This window comes from Gobio gobio (genome assembly GCF_949357685.1).
Source record: "Gobio gobio genome assembly, chromosome: 2".
Lineage (NCBI taxonomy): Eukaryota > Metazoa > Chordata > Actinopteri > Cypriniformes > Gobionidae > Gobio > Gobio gobio.
In genome coordinates, this window is record NC_137098.1 from 55,467,214 (window position 1) to 55,491,050 (window position 23,837).

The following is a 23,837-nucleotide window of genomic DNA, read 5'->3' on the forward strand; positions in this document are numbered from 1 at the left end:
TTATCCCATCTTAACGGGTGAAGATTCAAAGCAGGCCTATCGATTGGTCACAAATCTGCTTGAAAAAACCTCTCGATGTGTGTTTCTGAACAGAAGTGACAGACTTACAAACTTGCTCTCCAAGTCCCAACAGCAGCAGTCACTCAAGTATCGAACCACCAGTCCTCGGATAAAATCAATGAGCAGGATACTTGCCACCGTGAAGATCATATCAATGATGGAGAGCTTTAACATCTCCTGTAAATAAGATAAATAAAATAAACAGCCTGCATTTACCGTCCTTGCGCAGGGTGCAATTTTACCCCTCCACAGACCATCAGTATCTCCAAGCAGGACACTTAATTAGATCTTTGGATTTAAACCAAGAGAAAGACAAACCTGACAGCAGTTTCATTAAATAAAAGCGGGCTGGATATTTCAATACACACATCAAATCTATATTCTTCTCCTCTGGAAGGAAACATATTTATATTGTTTGTGACAATAATGCCTGTATAATGTATCTGTATAGATCCCACAAAAAATACCAAGTGTGTCTGGGTTTGTTTCTATACACAGTGGCCCCAACAAGTATTTGGCCACTTAAGCCACACTTAAAAAGTGTAAATGTCTTTGCATTATATAACAAAATATCAAATAAATTATTTCTAGAAATATAGCACAAAAACAAAACATCTCTGTCAAACTGTAACATGTTCATTTCTTATTGTGACAAACTACATCTGTGCTTATTCAGCTAGGATACTTAAGGGGAAACTGACTTCAGACATCCATGAAAAAAATTACTTTGAGAAGAGTTAGTTACAGTAAAAATAAACTTTATGTAACACTTCCTCTACACAGGACCCTTGTTGTTCTTGTCCAATCTCTCCTCCCTGACTGATTAAGAAACAGAGAGAACATAAAAAGGGGAAATAAAATCTAAAATAAATATAAAGGTGCACGTTTTTTACTCTTTTTTTCTGTTTTTGCTGTACTTTGCCTATGTTGTTATTTTACTGTATGTACATATGTAGTACATGTGTATTTTATTTTTATATTATTTAACTTTTTTATTGTTCTGTAATATACTAGTATGTTTTGGAGCAAGCATTTATAATCCTTTTCTTTTTTTTCTTTTTTTGTTACTGAATCAGAAAGTAAGGAATGCTTTTATTAAAATCTCATCTGGATTTCTTGGTCAATATGTCGAAACAAGTGCTGTATGTCTTTTAGTAACTCTGATTGAAAAGCATCAATAATAAGAAAAATAAAAAAATAAAACAAGCTCAAACTAAACTAAAAGAACTAAAAATAATTGAAAAAGTGTCTCAGAAAAGTGGAACCATTTCTAAGAAAAATCTCTGGCCACAATTGTTATATATTTTATATCTAATACTATGGACTTGCACTAATTTAAAGAAAGTAAAACTGTATATACTTTGGAAAGAAATTGATATTTTTATTCAGCAAAAAGTTTGCAACATTCATCTGTAGAGTTTTTTTTAAAAGTTGTTCTTTTGAACTTTATATTAATCAAAGTATCCTATTTTCAACATTTTCAGCAGCAAAAATCAGAAAGATTAGAATGATTTCTGAAAGATCATGTGACTGAAGACGCTGAAAATGATGCTAAAAATTCAGCTTTGCATCACAGGAATAAATTACATTTTAAAATATATTCAAATAGAAAACAGTTATTTTAAAGTGTAATAATATTTCACAATATTACTATTTTTACTGTATTTTTGATCAAATAAATGCAGCCTTGGTAAGCAGAAGAGACTTCAACAATCTTACCGACCCCAAATTTTTTAAGTTCATAGTGAGTTTAGCAGTTTTGTGAGATTATCATCATTATATCATTATATTTTAAGAGCTTTGTTTTGCTTGGCTGTGAAGTGAAACAAGACATTGAGAAATTTTTTTGAGAATTTATTGGATTTTTGGCTTACTTCGAAGAACAATGAAGCATTGTGCCCAATAACAACCAGAATTAAGAAAGTAAACAGGGTCAATTTGGTTTTCAAGCTTCACTTCAAGCCCAAGCAGAAGGCTCTGCCATCTGGTAACATCAGCAGTGAACTGAATAAATGTGCTAATTGATAATACTATAGCTATAGTGCCCATGAAGGGTCCAGCCAGGAGTGGATACCAGCAAAGTCCCTGATAATCTGGAAGAGAGAGCAATGATTTCCATGTGAAGGAGTACCTGGCCGACATATGTTTCCCAGCAGGGGTCTTGCTGTGATCTGGTGTTGTACTCATAGACGACGGTCTGGTTTAGCAGAGACTGCACTCTTAATGCCTGTCTGGAGGTTGTGGTGCTCTTGATAGTGGTCACGCTGGTGTTGAGGTCCAGAAGAGTCGTGTTCAGCATGCTGTTCTGTCGCTCCATGATATCTGGGACAATGGTGGACAGGTTGTCCTCAGTAGGCTGAGAAATGGTCGCTAGGTACGATGTTGAGTCAGTAAGGTTTACTGGACCCACAAGAATCTGGAATTATTCAAAACATGTATGATTTACATACATTTTACGTAACATTTTTCTAACTAAAGACTGGTAAATATCTGAATAATATTTTCATTGCACAGAAATCAAAGCTTTGATGTTGAATGTTCTGTAGTTCAATAGGATAAAAAAGAAAATATTTTATATATATATTTTAGTTTTAAATAGGAAGGAAGAACAAAAACACTTAACTTGGTCAAGGTATTTATCGGACAAAATTATGGCAAACTACAACAACAGCTACTTTTTGTTTTTCTATGCCTTTTTTGCATTCCAAAACGTCTCGGTTACGTATGTAACCCTCGTTCCCTGAAGGAGGGAACGGAGACGTACGTCGGAACTGACCGACGAATTGGGATCTGATCTCAGAGACCAATCTACTTCGAGTGTATTAAAAACGAGCCAATGGAGATTGGCATGCGATCCACGCAATCCACGCACCGCCCCGCAGCGCGGGTATAAATAAGGAAGTGGAATGCTTGATCATTGCCTTTTTCTGCTGAGGAGCCGAACTAGTGACTCGGCCCCCTAGCGGAAGCACAGCACCTGGCGACGGGACGTACGTCTCCGTTCCCTCCTTCAGGGAACGAGGGTTACATACGTAACCGAGACGTTCCCTTTCAGTCGGTCACGTTCGACGTACGTCGGAACTGACCGACGAATTGGGATCCCTACCAAAACGCCAGGGCGCTGGCCCTTCCAGCGTCCTGCTTGAGCGCACTGGACCGTCTTAGATGGTACGGAAGTCAGGGCTCCAAGCAGGGAGGTCAGTCACTGCTGTTTCTGCAAGACCCACTCAGTGTGACTATTGGATAACGCTGGGAAAGCGTGCCCGTCTTGGGAGATGGTACGCTGCGGAGCCACGTCCTTCGTAGAAGGCTAGGTGGCAGAATACACATAAGGACTAACCTGGCAGGGTAGTGCAACATATGGCAGTCTCTGGGGTGGTTCCAGCCTGGTCCCAGGGGGGAAAGAACACGCCCAGAGACGACAGAGCGGGCTCTGTCAAGGGAAAGACACGGGGCTAGCCGAGTAGGGCAGCTGGTACCGTGGAAGAATACACATATGGGGTAGCCGTGAGGGGACCGCTACATATGGAACCCAGCCTACACACACGTTTCACAAGCATACGGGTGCAGGCCTGGCGTCAGACGGCCGCAACGTCTGGCACCGCAGGGGTGACGGAGGAGCTCGACAGGGTTAGCCGTTTCCGGGGAACACAACTGGAGAAAATAGACGCACGTATCCGGCCCAGAGGGCGGGAGTGGCGTTGCAAGCCGACACTTAGAACGGGCACTTAGCGCTACTGGCCACTGGGGGCGAGGATGCGGGAAGATACCGGCTCTACACGGAGGCTATAGAATCTAGCGAACGTGTTAGGTGTCGCCCAGCCCGCAGCTCTACATATATCTGTCAGCGAGGCGCCTTGAGCCAGCGCCCAGGAAGAAGCAACACTCCTTGAGTGTGCTCGCAACCCGAACGGGCAAGGCACGTCTTGGGACTGGTAAGCCAAGACGATAGCATCCACTATCCAGTGGGCTAACCTCTGCTTGGAGACAGCCTTTCCCTTCTGCTGGCCTCCGTAACAGACAAAGAGTTGCTCTGAGGTCCGAAAGCTTTGAGTCCGGTCGACGTAAGCGCGAAGAGCGCGGACGGGACATAAAGCCTGGGCTGGGTCTGCCTCCTCCGAGGGCAGCGCTTGCAGGTTCACTACCTGGTCCCGGAAGGGAGTGGTAGGAACCTTGGGCACGTATCCAGGCCGGGGTCTCAGGACAACGTGAGAGTTGGCCGGCCCGAATTCTAGGCACGATTCGTTGACCGAAAGTGCATGCAGGTCCCCTACCCTCTTGATGGAGGCCAATGCCGTCAGAAGCACTGTCTTCATTGACAGGATTTTAAGCTCCACAGACTGCAAAGGCTCAAAGGGAGGGCTCTGAAGTGCTCTGAGCACTAGAGCTAAGTCCCAAGAGGGTAACGAGTTTGGACGAGGAGGATTTAGCCTCCTCGCACCTCTGAGGAACCTGACGATTAAGTCGTGCTTTCCTATGTACTTACCTTCGACTGCGTCGTGATACGCCGCTATTGCTGCGACGTACACTTTGAGGGTGGAGGGAGACAGCCTTCGCTCCAGCCCATCTTGCAGGAAAGAAAGCACGACACTAACCGAACACCTTCGGGGGTCTTCCCGCCATTCAACGAACAGGTTCCACTTCAAAGCGTAGAGGCGCCTCGTAGAGGGGGCTCTAGCAGAAGAGATGGTGTCCACCACTGCCTGTGGTAGACCACCTAGAACCTCCGCGTCCCGTCCAGGGACCAGACATGGAGTTTCCAGAGGTCTGGACGCGGGTGCCATAGAGTGCCCCGTCCCTGAGAAAGAAGGTCCCTCCTCAGGGGGATCGGCCAAGGAGGGGCTGTCGCGAGGAGAGTTAGTTCTGGGAACCAGGTCCGGTTGGGCCAGTAGGGCGCAACTAACAAGACCTGCTCCTCGTCCTCCCTGACCTTGCACAGGGTTTTCTGTGCAAGAAGGCTCACTGGGGGAAACGCATATTTGCGCAGGTCCCGGGGCCAGCTGTGCGCCAGTGCATCCGTGCCGAGGGTGCCCCCGGTCAGGGAATAGTACCACTGGCAATGGGTCGAGTCCGGAGAGGCAAACAGGTCTACCTGTGCGGCTCCGAAGAGGTCCCATATCAGCTGGACCGCCTGGGGATGGAGTCGCCACTCCCCCGGAGGTGTCGACTGGCGAGAGAGCTCGTCGGCTGTCTGGTTCAGCGCACCTGGGATGTGAATGGCACGAAGCGACCTCAGATGCTTCTGACTCCAAAGGAGGAGGTGGCGGGCGAGTTGGAACATGCAACGGGAGCGTAGACCACCCTGACGGTTGATGTACGCAACGGCCGCAGTGCTGTCCGTACGGACCAGTACATGCTTGCCACGTAGCGGCCCCTTGAGGCGGCGCAGTGCCAAGTGTACCGCTAACAACTCGAGGCAATTGATATGCCAATGCAATTGAGGTCCCGTCCACAGACCTGAAACTGCATGCCCGTTGTACGTGGCCCCCCAGCCCGTGGAGGAGGCATCCGTGAAGAGCACAGCATGCCTGGACACTTGTTCTAAGGGCACTCCGGCCCGGAGAAACGAAGCGTCGGACCATGGGCTGAAAGTTTGGCGGCAGTAAGGAGTCACTGGGACCCGGTACTGGCCGCTCTGCCACGCCCACCTCGGGACTCGGCCATGGAGCCAGTGTTGAAGCGGTCTCATATGAAGCAATCCGAGCGGCGTTACCGCGGCTGCAGATGCCATATGCCCCAGGAGCCTCTGAAAAAATTTCAGTGGGACCGCCGTCCTGTTCTTGAACGAATTCAAGCAGTTCAACACCGACCGGACCCGCTCTTCCGTGAGGCGCGCAGTCTGGCTGACCGAATCCAGCTCCATACCGAGATAAGAGATCCTCTGCGTGGGACAGAGTTTGCTCTTCTCTCGGTTGACCCGAAGGCCCAACAGGCTGAGGTGACTGAGCACCATGTCCCTGTGTTCGCACAACTGTTCCCGAGACTGGGCGAGTATAAGCCAGTCGTCGAGATAGTTGAGGACGCGAACGCCGCGTTCTCTGAGCGGAACAATGGCTGCCTCTGCGACTTTCGTGAAGACGCGAGGCGACAGGGACAGCCCGAAGGGCAAGACTTTGTACTGATATGCCTTCCCCTCGAACGCAAAACGTAGGAACGGTCTGTGTCGAGGAAGGATAGAGACATGAAAGTACGCGTCCTTCAGGTCGATCGCTGCAAACCAATCTTGGGGACGGATGCATTCGAAAATGCGTTTCTGCGTTAGCATCCGGAACGGGAGCTTGTGCAGGGCCCGATTCAGGATACGCAGGTCCAAGATTGGCCGTAACCCACCCCCTTTCTTGGGTACAATGAAGTAGGGGCTATAGAACCCCGCCTTCATATCGGCTGGAGGAACCGGCTCGACCGCGTCCTTCGCCAGTAGGACATCGATCTCTGACCGCAAGACCTGAGCATCGCTGCTTCGCACGGAGGTGAAGAGGATGCCCTTGTACTTGTGAGGCCGGTGAGCGAACTGAATCGCGTAGCCGAGTCTGTTGGTACGGATGAGCCAGCGAGACGGCCTGGGGGCCGAAGCCCAGAGACCGCACAAGCGGGACCAACGGCACCACAGACGTACCCGGGGTGGGGCAGCGAGGCGGAATAGACAGACCCGACTCGGGAGGCCCGGAGGCGGCCCTGAGTGTTGTCTGAGTATTCCAGGGTGGGGCAGAGTGTGGGTGAGAAGGCCCGGAGGCGTTCTCGGTGCCCACACTGCTGCCCCCTGGCGAAGGGAGGGGAGGAAAGAAGTGACAAGGCCCGGGGGCGTCGCACACTGCCAACCTGGCCCTCTTGGGGCCCAGGGAGAGAGGAAAGTGCTCTGAAAATGTGGGTACCGCTGGACTCCGGAGAGCCAGCGGCAGAGTATTGATACCAGTCAGGGCCCCCGGTCCTCCTCCGGGGGGTTGAGGGAGGGGTGCGGACACCAACTCCCTCGGAGCAGCTCCTGTTCACCCTGGGCTGCCCATCTCAGGGCCGCTTGTCCTTACGCTTGCTTGTAGACTAGCAAGCCCTGAGTGGGTTGGGCGCCTCCCTTACGTCCGACACCCTGCCTCCCAGATGGAGGCTGCTGCCTGGGTTTCGCAGGGGCAGAGGTGGACGCAGGGGGGGCGCCCTCGGCGACAAGCAGGCAGAGGTGCTGCGAATTAGGATTTTTTTTTTTTAAACCACCTCTGTCTGCTTCTAGGCCATCGAGAACTGCTGGGCAAAGTACTCGACGGCGTCGCCGAAGAGGCCAGCCTGACAGACAGGGGCGTTAAGGAACCGAACTTAGTCGGACTCACGCATATCTGCCAGGTTTAGCCCCAGGTTCCTGGACCACTAGTGTGGACATCGCCTGACCCAGGGAGCGTGCAGTGACTTCCGTCGCCCAGAGAGCGAGGTCCACCACCGCACGCAGTTCCTGCATAACCCCTGGGTCGGGACTACCCTCGTACATGCAGGAGAGAGGGTAGTGAGAGAGGGGAAAATTTATACAGATTTTGGTCCTTTTGGTGTTCCATATTTTGACACCAAATAGTTCCATACTGCTCATTTTTCCAATGCCCATCCGGGAAAAAAGGCACGGGGGTAGGCAAGGCGATTTAAGCGTTGCACTACGCCTCAGCCACCCGGGAAAGCATGGCTGCCAACTCTGAATCTGATTCAGCAAAAGCACACACCATTATAGTGGGAAACTCAGCATCATCATTTCCAGTGCATAACAGCCCTCTCTCCGATGCAGCAATTGACATCTGTCCTCTGCCAGAGCCACAAATGAAACATTAGGTCTCCTTGTTTTAAAAGGACCAGCAATCCCATCTGTAAGCTACCAGCAGGCATGTGAAACAGTGAACGTGGCCGTCAAACTCGACGGCACACGGTGCGCTGAACGCTCAAGCCCTATGAAAAGGCAAGACGAACACCGCACCGACGTGGTCATGTTCTCATGAGAGAACATGAACCACCCACGAACAAAGTCTCGGCATGCTCATGATGCGATAGAGGAGTGGGGGCCCGAAGAGATGTACCCGGCGGGGATGCCCCACTGTAATCCTCAGGTCCACCAAAGCTTATTAACTAAAGTAGTCCTTTTCTGATGCACCAGAAAAGAAACTAGATCAGGGAATAAGGAAAGGGACTCAACCCCATTTGAGGTTTCATAGTCTGGACCGCGCATCTAGAGAGTGCCGAGTGACGCGCTGGGTTGCCGTGGCAACCCCCGCTGTCAGCCGGCGCTCGACGGCACACGGCGCGCTGAACGCTCGAGCCCTTACGAGAAAGGTGAGACGAACAACGCGCCGACGTGACCATGCTCTCCTGAGAGAGCATGGATCACCCACGAACGCAATCACACATGTTTATATGTGAGAGAGATCGTGGCCGTCAAATGAGGACAGGAAACAACCGCATCCAGAAACACACGGTTTGAATGACATCTTGAAAAAGACGCAGGGTCAAACCGTGTTGCTCTTTTAGAAAAGGAAAACCGCTCTTTCAGTGCTGAAGCACTCAGGGAGATGACCACGGCTCACGCAGTTCAGATAGTGCAAGCCTGCGTGAGCACTCAGAAATGGAAACGCCCAGCCAACCAACAAAACCAGCTCTTTATCTCCTCTGAAGCGGCCACCCGCTGAAAAGCGCCGTCACACCCGCACTGGAACAGCAATCCTTCTCACGAGACTCGAATAACACTCTTCGTAGACACAGCAATGACGCTGTTCGGCTCCGAAAAAAAAGGCAATGATCAAGCATTCCACTTCCTTATTTATACCCGCGCTGCGGGGCGGTGCGTGGAATGCGTGGATCGCATGCCAATCTCCATTGGCTCGTTTTTAATACACTCGAAGTAGATTGGTCTCTGAGATCAGATCCCAATTCGTCGGTCAGTTCCGACGTACGTCGAACGTGACCGACTGAAAGGGAACAAAAGCTCACAAGAAAAAGCACTGACTACTTTGTATGACAACCTGGCAAAAACATGTCTGCACAATTTGGCATGTTTTTAGCAATTTGGCAAATAAAACAATTGACTAAGAACAACTATGCAAAATGCTTGCAAAATCTTTAACACATTTAAAAAAAAATTATATTAAAATAAAGGGTGAAGATGTAAATTTTCCTAGGCAGGACATCACTTTTGGCCACTACTTTATTTGCTTCTCAGCAATAAATCATATTAAGTAAATCAATAGTAAGATCTGCAGGATTTGGAAAAATAAAATTGTATAAATAATAATAATAATAATAATTAGTATTATTATTATTACTAAATAAATATTAGACAAATGAATAATTATTACTATTGTAATATTTCCCTTTAAAATAAATAATAATAATACTAAAGAAAATATACTAAAGTTGTACAGAACAACTGTAAAATTACAATACTAATATTTATAGCTGTTTTTTATAATCTTCATTTTCAAACATTAAACCATGGAGCTTTTATTTTGACCCGCTTCTCAAAAGTTTACAAGTTTAGGAAGATGATTGGCGCATGTTGCGTTCCCAAATGCATGCTATAAGCAACCCAAACTCAGAGCAGATGCAGAGATGAGTTCATGTGGAGCAGCATTTACTGCAAATCAAGCTACTCTGAGAAACTGAAACCACTGGATCATGAGTTGCTCATGTGTAAAACAACAGAGTGCCGCGCTTCACTCTGAAACACACAGCGCATACATTTATTTAATTAAACCGCAGCCTTTGCCATTTGATAATCGCACTAAGCCATATCCGGTTTTATTTTGATCAATCGTGCAGCCTTAGAGAAAAGGTTGAGAATTAAACAAGAATATAATTGTTACTCACAGCAGAGCTCATACTATTGACCTTATCCAGCAAGGCAATAATCAAACTGTAGAGGTTTCCAAGGTACAACACCAGAACTCTAAACAAAAAAAGGCATATTTCTCTTTTAATAAACAAAACACAAAAGAGGTAGAGCCAAACCAGAGCAATAACAGTGTTCAAACAGTGATTTTCTTACCTGGCAAGTTGGAAGCGGAGACTTGTTCTGGGGTGGTACATCTCCAACTGGGCCACTAGCTCAAAGGCTGAAGGAGCAATCATTGTGATGAGGGACACCACCACACTCACCTGATGAAGAAACACAATTCATTTACAGTATAACATCAGTCATCTTCCTCAAATACACACCCTAATACTAGATGCAATATCTGGATGTGGCAGACAGAGAAGCAAGAAGAATTAAGAAGAAGATGGAAAAAGAGGGAGGAAGAAGAACAATTAGATAATAATAATTAAAAAAAAGTCAGTAAATAAATAAATGATAATATAAAGAAGAAAATTAGAAAAACAAATAGCTATTTGTTTATTGAATGAATTATCAATTTAATGATTTCATTTAGAGTACGTTGGTCCTCTATATGTAGAAGAATTAAATAAGAATTAAATCATTAATAATAATAATGTGAAGAATTAAATGAATAATGATAACAATATGAAGAAGAAAAGTTGAATAATAAAATAAGAATTAACAAATAATAATAACAACAATAATAAAAAATGTGGCAAATAATTAAATAATATTAACAATATGAAGAAGAAAAGCCAAAGAAGTAGAAGAATTAAATAAGAATAAATAAATAATAAAACTAATAATAATAATGGTAGCACTTTATTTTACAGTCCTGTTACCCATGTACATACTATGTACTTATTACAGTAATTACAATAACTGGATAATAACTAGGTACTAACTCTAAACCTACACCCCTGTAGTTACCTTATATTACCCAGAATTGTCTCAGGCAAGTAGACCGTAAAGAAGAAGAGGAAGACGACGAAGGAAGAATAAAGTCCTTTTTGCATTGTGTCCATTTATTTACTGTACATTTGGAGAACGTATAAAACAACATAAAAACTTACTTCGTTCTTCTCCCAGAGTGTTAGCTCAGGTTTCTCTTGTTCTAGTTTCTGAGAACGATCCACCACAAAGTAGATGATGTAGATGCTCCCGGCCAATGACAGCAGGACGAGAATATTTGCCAGAATTCGCAAACTGATCAGCACGGCTCTGTTGGGATAGAAGCTGAACTTAATGAGAAAACAATACAGTCAGATACACCTTTAAACAACTGTCTGCTATATAATGAACCTCTAAGCTACAAAGAAAAATAAATAAGGAATAATGCAGACCTTTAGTGAGGGTGAACAGGATCCTGTATCATCCCGAAAGGGATGATGAATGAATGACTGTACATTAACTCGCTTACACAGCTAATAAATGGACATGAACTATTGATTACTGACTTACAATTATTATATGTGGGAAGAAAGAGGCCAAAGAGTGATGCGAGAAACCTGAAACTAGCACAACTACAGAGGTAATTGAGTGACAAGACAATAGTCAAAAATACAGCTTAGTGCTATTATACAAAAATATTAGCATAATGCTGTTATTGACCAATCAGAATCAAATATTATAGAGAGATGAGTAATAAGAAAAACCACATTGTATAACACACTGATTTACTTTATGACTAATGTGTAGTCAAGGTGCAGTTTCCATTGCAATTGACCAATAAACCCCCCAAAATACTCATACAATAAAAGTTCTTCTGACGCCATGTTTGTAATTCACAAGGTTATAAACACTGTAAAAGCAACATACATGCTTAAGAGAATTTCAAGTATCATAACAAGGTTTCTGTCCCCTACTGCTCTAAAATCAGCATTGGCTGAACACTGCAAGCACAGCATCAATAAATAATCCCTTTCTGACTTGATGCACTTCATTTCCCAGTTTGCCTGACAAGTTTTATCACAGACAAAAGCAAGTGAGTAATAGGCAAGTACTTCAGAAATGTTATGTCATCATATTTGAAACTCTACAGAGATATACAAGAAAGCAATCTATAAAAATATCTCATGAAACCTGTCAAGAATATGTCTGGGTTATATTTCACATTATTTAATTTATCGAGTATGTATTCCCATATTTTTAATGAAGAATTACTGTATTAAATGAATGATAACTGCAAAATGTGCCTAATTTTCCGGAAAATAATGCCATAGTGAAAAAAAAAAAAAAAGGTTTTAAATTAGGCTTAATTTTTCTTTTTTCAATTTGATTCTGGGGGAAATGTGTCCTGGTCTCGTTAGATTCAACCAAGTTTAGCTATGATAATCTAGAGATACTGTACAAATGTTAGCATAACCCTGTGTGCATGGGTGTCGCATTCCAGCAATATAATAATCGGCTTTAATGTGCGGGCAGGCCTGATGGCAATTTAGGTGCAGTCATCCGCCTGCAGTAAAAGGCTGTTTGTATAAAATACGGCGGGATGTTCTCCGTTTCGCATGTTCTGCTGCGATTGCATTGGAACGGGGAGGAGATGTATAAATCAGAGCTGTCTGAGGCAGCATTACAAGCGCTGTGACAACGGCCCCAGATGGAGAGGAGCACATCACTGTAAGTCACTTACTGATACAATCATTCCCACCCTCAAAAGCCAGTTTCGTTAAACATGCACTTCTGAGAAATTTTGGAGAAAACACTTAAGTCAGCACTTAGGGTTTTGTTGAGGTGATAATGGAAACATAGATAAAGAGGAAAACTTGCAAGCTTGTGTCTTTCTTCTTTTCTTGCTCTTCTACAATGGCCTCCTAAAAAAAAGAAATAAAACATTTCAGGTTAGTTAGCATCCAAAATATAATCCAAAACCTAAAAAACATTCATCATAATTTCTGCCAAAAAGTTACTATAGTTACTGTTACTTTAATAAAGTGTGTAAATTCGGTACTCTCAAAAAAGAACGAAAATTACAATGATTTTTAAATTAGTTAACCAATATGATAATGATATCTAGAAAACAGGACAGCCGATGGTCAATATAATACCTATATTATATACCAGGGGTTTTCAAACTGGGGTCCGGGGACCCACAGGGGGCCGCAAGGGAGTGGCAGGGGGTCCGTTGGAAAAGTCTAGAGAAAAACTGTAAAATAATAATAATAATAAAAATAAGATTAAAATAAATGACTATAGCAATAAATTAGTTGTGATTAAAATAAAATTAGTTATTAATATATTAAATAGATTAAATTAGATAAATAAATACAATTACTACAGCAGGTAGAACAAAACGTATTATAATGTAAACTAATTTTAGATTTATAATATACATTTTTCTGTGTATAAATTGGGTGTTTATAAAAGACAGATGCCATTTTAGGATGTGGGTCCCTCACACATGGATGATCTTATTTGGGGGTCCGTGGCATCTAAAAGACTGAAAACCCCTGTTATATACAGTTCAACGGTCTAATTAAATGAAATGAAATTAACTTTTATTAAATTAATAATATCTAATCTCAAATTTGACAGAAATATGTAAAAGCAAAAACGTTTCTTATGATTTGTAGACTTGGACACAAGAAAGAGCTAAAAATTTAGCAAAATGGTCAAATCTTTACCTGAATGATATATTGCCGTCATTAATTGGAACTATGGTTATCTTTAATTTGAGTGAAATCACAGCTTTGCAACATTTGTGTATTCACACTGAATACACGATATGCCAAAGAACATATCTGTAATTTAGCATGATACTGATGAGACTCAAATGACACTAATAATGGAACATAAACCTCCCTTAACTGAATTAAAACTGGGTGATCATTGAGAATTGAATCAATGACAGAGTGTTTATTTCGGTCTGTTGGACGCATGAGACGCTCACTCTGATGCTATTGATGATGGCCGCCCCTTTACTCTCAGCCGCCTCTGGGTTCCCAATCAGGTAGTCCCATGCACAGAAGACACGCCAGCAGAAAGTGAAATTCTCATCGGAGGTGCCGGCTAAACTTGTGCGGGAGTTTTTAGCCATTCTGATAGAAAACAGCATATGAAGCTTCATTATGGAACTAGTAAGCGGTTATTTTTCCAAGGAACACAAATGAAGCTTTTCCTGAAGAATTTTCATGCAGGTGTTTTGCATATTTATGTATTTTGCATATTTTTATAATGACAATGACTGCATAAAAATAACCACATGACCTTAAATTCAAAACTCAAAAACACCATAAATGTAGTCCAGATCATGGCTTCAATTCTCAGGGAATGTAACCGAGAACAAGTACAACTTGAATGCACTGCAAGTCTCGTTTGGACCATAAATGTGAATGTAAGTTAATCAGCGATTTTTCAAGCAAAGCATCTTTGTAGTGGTGATTACTTTCTTAACAAAGTGAAGAAGCTGTAGGCAAAAACTGCCATCCCGACCAGAAAATAGGCTAAGGGTAGTCTGTAGCCAGCACTGCCGATTTTACGCACATTGCCGTAGTAGCCGTAAAAAAGTACAGAGTATTGTAGATATCCCTGCAACACAGACATAGACAAAATAAACAAAATGGCAGATTGCACATCACAAATAAATTATTTGTGATTAAATCCCGAAATTTCGTTGATAATATGTACAGCATATTGGTAAAGCAGTAAAAAAAGAGAAATAATAATCTTGCCCCCAGTGACCAGATGGTGTCTAGGTCTTGTGCGGATGAAAGGTGCTCCTTGGGAATGGTCTTGCTGCGGGTGGTACCAAATGCAGGGCCGGCCAGGAGCTGATTGAACAGATTGGAGAGACAGAGGGAATGATAGAGGACAACAGATCATACCCAAGCAGAAATTGCTTTGTGTCTCTTCACCGAGGGTGAAATAAATCTAACCATATTTTCCATTTCCAGGTCTAAAAATGGCCTTGTGTAGTTTCAATAAAAGATGTTGTCTACAAATAATGTATGAACCCACAGCAGCATTTAAATATCTGTGCATGTTTTCTGAAAGAATAGTAAGGGAGCAAGGTCATGTATATTGCTTAAAGGCCAATTCACACTGCACCGACAGACGGCGACCATCGGCAACTGAACAATTGTCGTTGGTTGGGTTATGAAATGTCTGAGAAGTGATGTACTTTAATCTGCTGAGTGTGTGCGATGGTCTGCGTCTGGTCAGTTGGTTTCTTTACTGTGTAATGTTGCTGTGTGAGCATGAAAGAAAACTCAAGACTACAGTTGAGGCATTTCAGGAAGTTCAGAAACAATGTGCACTAATATAGAGAATAACATTTAGTAATTTTGCAAGCCTTTTTCATGCTCAAACAGCAACATTACACACTAAAAAAACCAACTGACAGACGCAGACCATCGCACACACTCAGCAGATTAAATTACATCACTTCTCAGACATTTCATAACCCAACCGATGACAATTGTTCAGTATTGGTGCACACTGTTTCTGAACTTCCAGAAATGTCTCGACTGTAGTCTTGAGTTTTTTCTCGGGAACGTACATGTCACTATATTAAGTCCTGCCCCAAGGCATACATAAAATAAAGGGGCGAGGACGAGTTGCATTAGTAGTGTGTTGAATCTCAGAATTATGGTAAGGGGCATGAAATTTCCCAAACATGCTGGAAGTGGTTGACCAATCACAACACACTGGTATAGCTGACCAATCAGAGCACATTGCACTTTTTTTTTAGAAGGAGGGGCATCATAGAGACCGGAACTAAGAGCAATTCTGACAGATTGGAAAAAGAGGTGCTGCAATAATGTAAAATATGTTTGAACATTCAAGCACGAAAATCTATTCTAGTAGACTCCCAAAACAAAATCAAGACTTTGACAAAGGGCTTAATAGGTCCCCCCTTTAAAAGAGCCCTTGGTAATGAAAATTTCCATGACATATCTAAACATTCAGCTTATTAATTACTTTTAAGATTTAATGCAGTGCATACAAACCTCAGGCAGCACGATAAAGGCTCCAGTCATAATAGTGAGAACTATATTGATCCCAAACAGCCATCGTAGGAATATGAAGTAAGAGGCCACTCCTGATCCAAAGTGACCTTCAAAAACAACACACTGTATAATACATGTAATGCAGTATGGAGTTATTTCTACCTGATCTGACCCTTAAAGGGTTAGTTCACCCAAAATTGAAAATTCGGTCATTAATTCTACGTCAGAACTCTGTATTGGCCAGCTCCTGTGTCAGCATCACACGCATGCTCATAGTGCTCATGTGAATAGCGGCGGCCAATACAGAGCCAGCCTTCTGGTGTAGAATCCGGAAGCGCTGCACTGTGTTTACAATGTGAACAGCGTAAGAGACAGGGAAGAGAAGAAATTGTTGAATTAAGTTGGGTTTTTTTGTGCACAAAAAGTATTCTCGTCGCTTCATAAAATTAAGGGTGAACCACTGTAGTCACATGGACTATTTTAACAATCTCTTTACTACCTTTCTGGGCATTGAAAGTGGTAATAACGTTGCAGTCTATGTTGGGTCAGAAAGCTCACAGATTTCATCAAAAATCTTAATTTGCGTTCTGAAGACGAACAAAGGTCTTATGAGTTTGGAATGACATGAGGGTGAGTAATTAATGACAGATTTTTTGGGGGTGAACTATCCCTTTAAAATACTTGTAGGTGTAACCTAGTAGGGTTATATTGATTCAGTTAAATTAAATTATATTTTTGAACTTAAATCGCACTACTTAATCTAGATAGTTTCCACATGGATGTACATTTTAGGTTACCTGATATTTTTACAATGAATATGCATAAGGCCTAATATATATTTACCATATATCAGAATTATTTTATCATTCGTGTAAGTCACATGATCAAATAATACTTTGGGATACTAACTTTCAATCTTTTTTATCCTCATCTCCCAGGGAATGAACAGAACAACAATGTTGTAGAGCACTCTTGAAATCTTCTTCAGAAACTGCAAACAAATGATCACATGAGAACAAAATTATAACATTTGCAAATGTTAGATTAGGATAGTTTGTTGACAGTAGAATCCACAAATAAATAAAGATTCAATTCTGAAAGACCTGTGAGAACAGAGTTCTCACCTATATGGATAGTGAGATCATAATTTGTTAAATCAATGTGTACGGATATCTGATTTTCAATCTGCCATGAAAGCCATAATCAGAATTAATAATTCACCATCAAATCCACTTGCTAAAAAGTCAATTAATTTTAATGGTGCTTGGGCAGACTTGGCGAATGCCATTGGACATTTTAATTAAACCAGGCTATAACAACAGGCCATAAATTTGAGTGCAGCGTCTGTGAGAAGATGAGGAGCGCCACTGAAGCAGAGACATGCAGAAGCTTAACCGGAATCTCACATAAACACACAGCTGATGAAAAAAACTGAAAGAAAAAAGGAGAGAAGCTATAACATGGAAAAGACAAAAGCAGTTTAGTCGGACAGACAGAACGATAGATAGAATGACAGACAGAGAGACCGATTGAAATACTTGCTTTAGCAAAAAACATCAATAATGATGTAAGCTACATGCACAACTTATACACAACAGATACTGTAAAAACTATACTGCCAATACAAAAGGTGAACAAAATAATAATAATAAAATCCCAATAAACACAAATTCTGTAGATAAAAGGTTGCATAAACTTACATCTGCCCCGGCTGCCTGGTAACCTCGTGTCCTGGTCAGTCTGCCCTCATACCTCAGAACAATCTCTCTGGCTTGCCTGAAACACACACAAACAAATACACTGAGCTTTGGCAATCTACACCATATCCTGATATGCACTGACAGCTGTGGTTTGTGACAGTGAAGGCATTAATAAAAGGCTTTCTAGTTCTGTGAACCTGAACACAACACTAGCACACATTTATTAATGTTTGCATTTAATAGATGTTTTACCCATTAAATGTGGCACTTCATTGGTTTCTTCATTAATAAAAATGAAAAACAAAAAACGCCATAAATTCAATGGCAACATAATAGAAAAATCAAACAAATACAGATGGAAAATTGATTTTGGGGGGGTACTTTCTACAGAAGGTGGGTGTATGTAATCATGGGCGCTCACCCAAAGATGATGAGGACACTCATAAAATGTAGCATGCATCTCTTCCACGCACCATGAGGCATAAACCTTTCGGTAACTTCAAAGATAAATGTGCTAATAAAAGCATTAGTTGGATAATCATCATTTTTTTACATTAGGGTGGACGCAAACGTTCAGAAACTCTGAAATGAATAAATAATAAAAGCTTATGTTGGTAACTGACATAAAATACATTTGGAAATTTCCAAATCCATTCCATCTAAAGCCATTTTAAACATTATTTATACCAACATGGTAAACATTGTATTTAAACCAGACATTTTACAGTGTTTTGGCAAGGCTTTGCCAGATGCATACAGTTCACCAGATGGAAGCACAATGTGCTCTTGCTGTAACATTTGCGCATCCTTGACCCTCGCTCAAAGAAGCCGCAGCGTACCCTAGTAAAATGAGAAACTGCCCGTCAGGCTAATGAAACAATTACTCAGCCAATTTAGTTTGTTCTCCAGGCATCATGTTGTAAATATGGCGGCCGCTTTCAAGCAATGAAAGTTAATTGTTATTTACCTTACGGGTTTAATGCACAGATGCTTTCCTCAGCCATTATCATCAGTTTCATTCAGCATTTTGGAATACAGTTTCTAAGTAGACTAATAGCTGTAATGGTGTCAAATAACAACCTTAAAAAGAAATAATACTCATTTATCTTCATTATTCCTACTTCCACTTGCATGACAGGCTTTCCTGTAGCCATGTCAACTGCTGTACAAACATCGGCCTCGGCTCAAAAATAGCTTTACAGCGCATTAAACTGTATATCAAGAGCTTGAAACATTCTACGCCCACTTTTTGGCCTTATAAATGCTGAACTTATAAATATTTGATCCTACACTATTTAAAATGCCCCACTAGAGAACAATACAACTTTATGATCTGTAATAATTTGAATACAAGATGAGCAGAAATTCTGATGACATTTTCTTAGCATATACTTGGCGGGGTCTTACTTAAGTACTTTTAGCTTGCGCCTTATTGGCCAGGGTTTGGTTTGGATGTTGGCGATGATTTCCTTCTGAAGCTGAATGTTCTGGAACATCTCCTCTGGATCATTACTGTCCACTCTCTCTCCATCCTTATCCTCTTCATCAGATGGTCTGAAACACAACAAAAGATCAATAATCACTTTAATTAATCTTCCAGTAACATTGTAACATTTGATTTTCATTTGTGCAGCACATATTAAAACTGTTGCTTTATATGGTATGACAAAACAAAAGAACATGAAAAATACAAGTGAATGTAGAAACAATACATATACATACATACATTCATACATACATACATACATACATACATACATATATATAGTTATTTTTCATGTTATTATTTTATTTGTAATATTTCATATTATAATATGGCATTATTATTAAGTAAATTATTACACTAATGAATAAAAAGTTAACGATAAAATGTAAAATGTATTCATTTTATTTGATATCGCAAAATATGTAAACACACACTTTGAAGGACGAATGTTTTTTTATCTCTTGTTTGCCTAGTTATTAGAAAAATGGGCCCCACATAAATCATACTGCATGTGAAGAAATGTGCACTGCATATAGAAAGCAACATGCAATGTGGATCATTTCAATTACTTGCATTATGGAAATCAGCCTCAAAATTATGAAAAACATGATGGTATACAAGAATTTACATTTGGATTTATATTTTTTTTATATATATAAATGTATATAAACAGTTTTGAACCCACAATTTTAAAATAAATATTAGGCTCTGTGCACTGCAAAGCATAAATATTACTAATAAAGACTGAATTCTATAGTCTACAAGTGTCATGTGTGAAATAAGCCAAAGCAATTTACAGTAAAAAAAATAAAGGCAGATTTGGTCAAAAAGCCAACTCACCCATTATTGTCCTGATATGGGGAATAAATCCTTCTTGAATTCTTTCTTACGCTTTTGTGCCGCTTGGAGGATATCAGGGGTCTGGTTATTGTTGCTGGTTCTGCCATTTCACTCATTTCCCAGCATTAAAACTTTCTGCAGTCTTTAGTGAGCATGTGTCCCATCTGTAGGAGTTCTCCTGTGCCGGTGTTGCTGACGGGACTCTGGGGGGAGCAGGAATGAGGAGTGCTACCTGCCCGATTGGATCCTGCTGAAACGCTGCATATGCCCCTCCACCAGAGGAGTTTAAGCTCAGACAACCACTCCAATGACAGCTGTACTGGCTTCTTAAAGGGACAGCACGAGAACTGCAACCTGCTGAAGAATGCATGTGCTTCTGTACAAAGTGATTCAAACAAGAAAATAGATGTAATCACTATTCTGAGACCTCTATACAAATATTATACATAAAAAAAAATTTTTAAACAGCCAAATGTTCAATTGATTTAGTTTTGTTTACTCACCCCCATGTTGTTCTTTCTTCTATGAAACACAAAAGTAAAAAGTCTGAGTTTCCGCTTGTCATACAATGACGAAGTGAATGACAATTTATAAAGCTGAGCTCCAAATGGGACAAAAGCGAGCAGCATAAAATTAGCATAACAGTAATTGTCTGCTAAATTCTGATGCCATACAATACAAAACAAGCAGCATAAAATCATCATTATAGTAGTTTATACAGCTTGCGCACTACTCTCTGATGACGTACTGTACAAATACCATTGTGTATTTTGTAAGACTTTCATACGTTTAAGTCATTACCCCGCTAACAGGGAACGTTCTCAAAAATTACGCAAACATTCTAGCAAGGTTCTCTCAAGGTTATGAACAAATCCTCTTTTGTGAATGTTAATAGAGCGTTTGTTCAGAGTTGCGTGGTCTTTATTATTGTTCTCAAAACGTTACATCAAAAAAACATTACTTATACATCATTCATGGAACATTTTTACTGAAACGTTTTAGTTGGACGGTCGCCTGTTTTTTTAAATAAATATTACTAATTGTTTCAGAATGTTCAGAGAACATTCAAAAGTACTTTTCAATAATGTTTGCAAAATTATGAAATTAAATGTGCCCTTAACGTAAAACCAGGGACATTTTTAAAAACCTGGACATTTGGAACATTCAGAAATAACTTAATAGGAACATTAGCAAAACGTTATGGTAACACTTTACAATAAGGTTTCATTAATTAACTACTTTAGTTAACATGGAAAATCATCAATACTTCTAGATCATTTATTAATCTTGGTAAATGTTAATTTCAACATTTACTAAAACATTGTATTTGTTAACATTAGTAAATGCACTGTGAACTAACATGAACTATCAATGAACAGCTGCGTTTTTTATTAACATAAACAGAGATTAACAGATACTGTAACAAATGTATTGCTCATTGCTAGTTCATGTTAGTTAACACATTACAATAAGGTCTCATTTATTAACATTAGTTAAAGTGTTACCAACATTTTTAGAAGATATTTTTGTTAGCTGGGTATTCACTCAGATCCTTTCCATCTGCTGTAGCTCTTAAATCTCATTTGTGGTCATGTTTATCCAAGTTGCAATGTTGCAATCAAGACAAGAGACAAATGAGACGATGCCAAGCCTTGCGTAATACGTCTAAATAAAGCAATTTTTAAAAATGTACACCAACACAAATGCTCCTATATTCCTTTAAACAACCTATTTTAAATGAAATTTAAACCTGCACACATACTAGATTTTCAATTTTTCTCTTGACAATAGTTAGTGCTCTGTGCTGTGATCGATCACTTTAATTTACTCTGGAGCTTTGTCTGAGCAGTAATAAACTGGCAGATAATATCCCCGAAAAATGCACAATGAATTTTAAGTAGGCAGACATGGGCAAATTTCCAGTTCTTCTTATAAAGTGGCCTTAGAGTACGCTGAAACATCGTCACGTACAAGGAAAATAAACGTCCCCAATCGTGAAAGAAAAATGGCCATAGTAGCTCAATATGATAATGTGCCATATGTAACTCTAGCTCGCCGCTTTCACTTTTCACATAGGCAGAAGTCTAATTTAGACTCTTAGATGGGGCACATCAGGAAAAAGGCCTATTCCAGGAAAAAGCACTCGGCCCATGTAGAACACCAAAGTGTTCAACAGTGCTGCAGTTCTAAAGTGCTATTTTTAAGATCAGAATCAGAAAGAGATTTATTGCCAAGTATGTTTGCCCACACAAGGAATTTGTTTTCGTGACAGGAGCAGCTTCCAGTGCACACAGAGACAACAAAAGTAACATACAAATAAAGATATGTGAATAAGATATTAAGCAGGAACTGACATTCATTTTACACAATAGTAACACTTTTTCCCACAGGAAAATGTAGGGAACATATGTTCTTTAAAGTTCACAACACAGCAATTTGTCAAATATAAAAAGTAGAGTAAAAATAAATTATGAATGAATCATTTTCTTAAAAATTGTCCTTAAGTAACGCTTTTTTTTTTTTTAGTTTGAATTTACTTGCTCATCAAATGCAAAATGCCTCAGGCAATACATTTGTCAAGGGAGCTATACAGATTTCTTGTTAATTTTCAATTAGTTAACACAATATTATTTTGGTAGCCATATATAGCTTTATAGGAATTTATCTATCTAACAAAGATATCTGGGTTATGGTTAGTCAGCCCTTGACACAAACTCATGTAAAAAGATGAGCTCTTAATTTTTTTTTGCAAGTGAAACGGAATAGAATAGAGTGCAGGGTTTTACTTCAGCGCTCCTCCTCTCCATCTCTCGCTCATAACAGACTAACGGTTGGAGGGGAGTTGTTAAGGATATTCAAACCCAAGCCGTCAAACTGCCGTCATCAGAAAGGGAACGCCATTCCAGACCGGAAGTTATTTTCAGATTTTGAACAAAGATTACCACGGCAAATCAGCAAATTTTTCTGTGTGTTAACTTTCTCGGATTAATTGTTCACCCCAAGACCTGTAATGTGTGCTAACAAAGTAAATAAGATCGATTTTGATTTCATGATGAGTTTAATTACTCACCCTCATGTCGTTCCAAACCCGTAAGACCTTCGTTCATCTTCGGAACACAAATTAAGATTTTTTTATCTGATAGCTCTCTGACCCCCAATAGACTGCAACATTATTACCACTCTCAAGGCCCAGAAAGGTATAAGACATTGTTAAAATAGTCCATATCAGAATGCTCTCCGATTTCATCGAAAATATCTTAAAGGGGTGGTAAAACACATTCTTTTGAAGGCTTGACTGTGTTTGTGGGGTGCACTGTAACATGTGTTCATGCTTCGTTTTAAAAAAATTGCCTTATTTTTCATATATTTGACCTTTATTCTACACTGCTCTGTCCCTCCTTGTAAAACGGTCTGATGCTTTCCGGGTTGTATGAAGCCAGTCCCTCAAAAATACGCAGTGGGCTCTGATTGGTTAGCTGGCCCTGTGTGTTGTGATTCGCTAAACGCCTAGTGCACGTTTGTCGGAAACGCCACGCCCCTTACCGGAGGCTGTGCTTTGGTCAGTGTTAGAAACAACGGCGTCAATAAAACCATATGAGCCCGAATCAGACCCAGAACATTTGAGTGAAGATGATCGAGCAGAACCTGTTCAGTCCTCAAGAGTAAAGACTGCGGATCTATAATCGCTACTGAATGGCACTTTAACTTTTGTATTTTTAGAACGATTATAGCCAAATATCTGTCGCAAGAACTAACCCAAAACAAACACTAAGCACTGGCTTTAACTAGTAAGTTAGCCAAAGCACACACAGAACCATGTTTAGCATGCCTGTAGATAAACAATACATAAAAGCTCTAATCAAAGAATCATTTACACTAATGTCAGGTTCGCTGTTGAGATTTTAACGTTAGTGTTTGTAACGTTAGGTGTTCGTCGGATAACGTTAAGTATGAATGAGCATTTAACA

At 40.9% G+C, this 23,837-nt stretch overlaps 1 protein-coding gene across 1 annotated transcript in view; it reads right to left on the minus strand.

Annotated features, from left to right (window-relative positions):
• Positions 1-19,985, minus strand: part of tmc3 (transmembrane channel like 3) — a gene marked incomplete at both ends in the record, with an annotated part of 30,416 nt that extends 10,431 nt beyond the window's left edge. Inside the window, 14 exons of the mRNA XM_079803951.1 lie at positions 109-237; positions 2,192-2,476; positions 9,889-9,967; positions 10,067-10,176; positions 10,969-11,116; positions 12,665-12,708; positions 13,785-13,932; positions 14,280-14,422; positions 14,566-14,664; positions 15,844-15,950; positions 16,753-16,834; positions 17,544-17,619; positions 18,951-19,097; positions 19,870-19,985. Coding sequence (XP_079660077.1) covers positions 109-237; positions 2,192-2,476; positions 9,889-9,967; positions 10,067-10,176; positions 10,969-11,116; positions 12,665-12,708; positions 13,785-13,932; positions 14,280-14,422; positions 14,566-14,664; positions 15,844-15,950; positions 16,753-16,834; positions 17,544-17,619; positions 18,951-19,097; positions 19,870-19,985 — 1,713 coding nt within the window. The remainder of the gene's footprint in view (positions 1-108; positions 238-2,191; positions 2,477-9,888; positions 9,968-10,066; positions 10,177-10,968; positions 11,117-12,664; positions 12,709-13,784; positions 13,933-14,279; positions 14,423-14,565; positions 14,665-15,843; positions 15,951-16,752; positions 16,835-17,543; positions 17,620-18,950; positions 19,098-19,869) is intronic.
• Between the last annotated feature and the right edge of the window lie 3,852 nt (positions 19,986-23,837).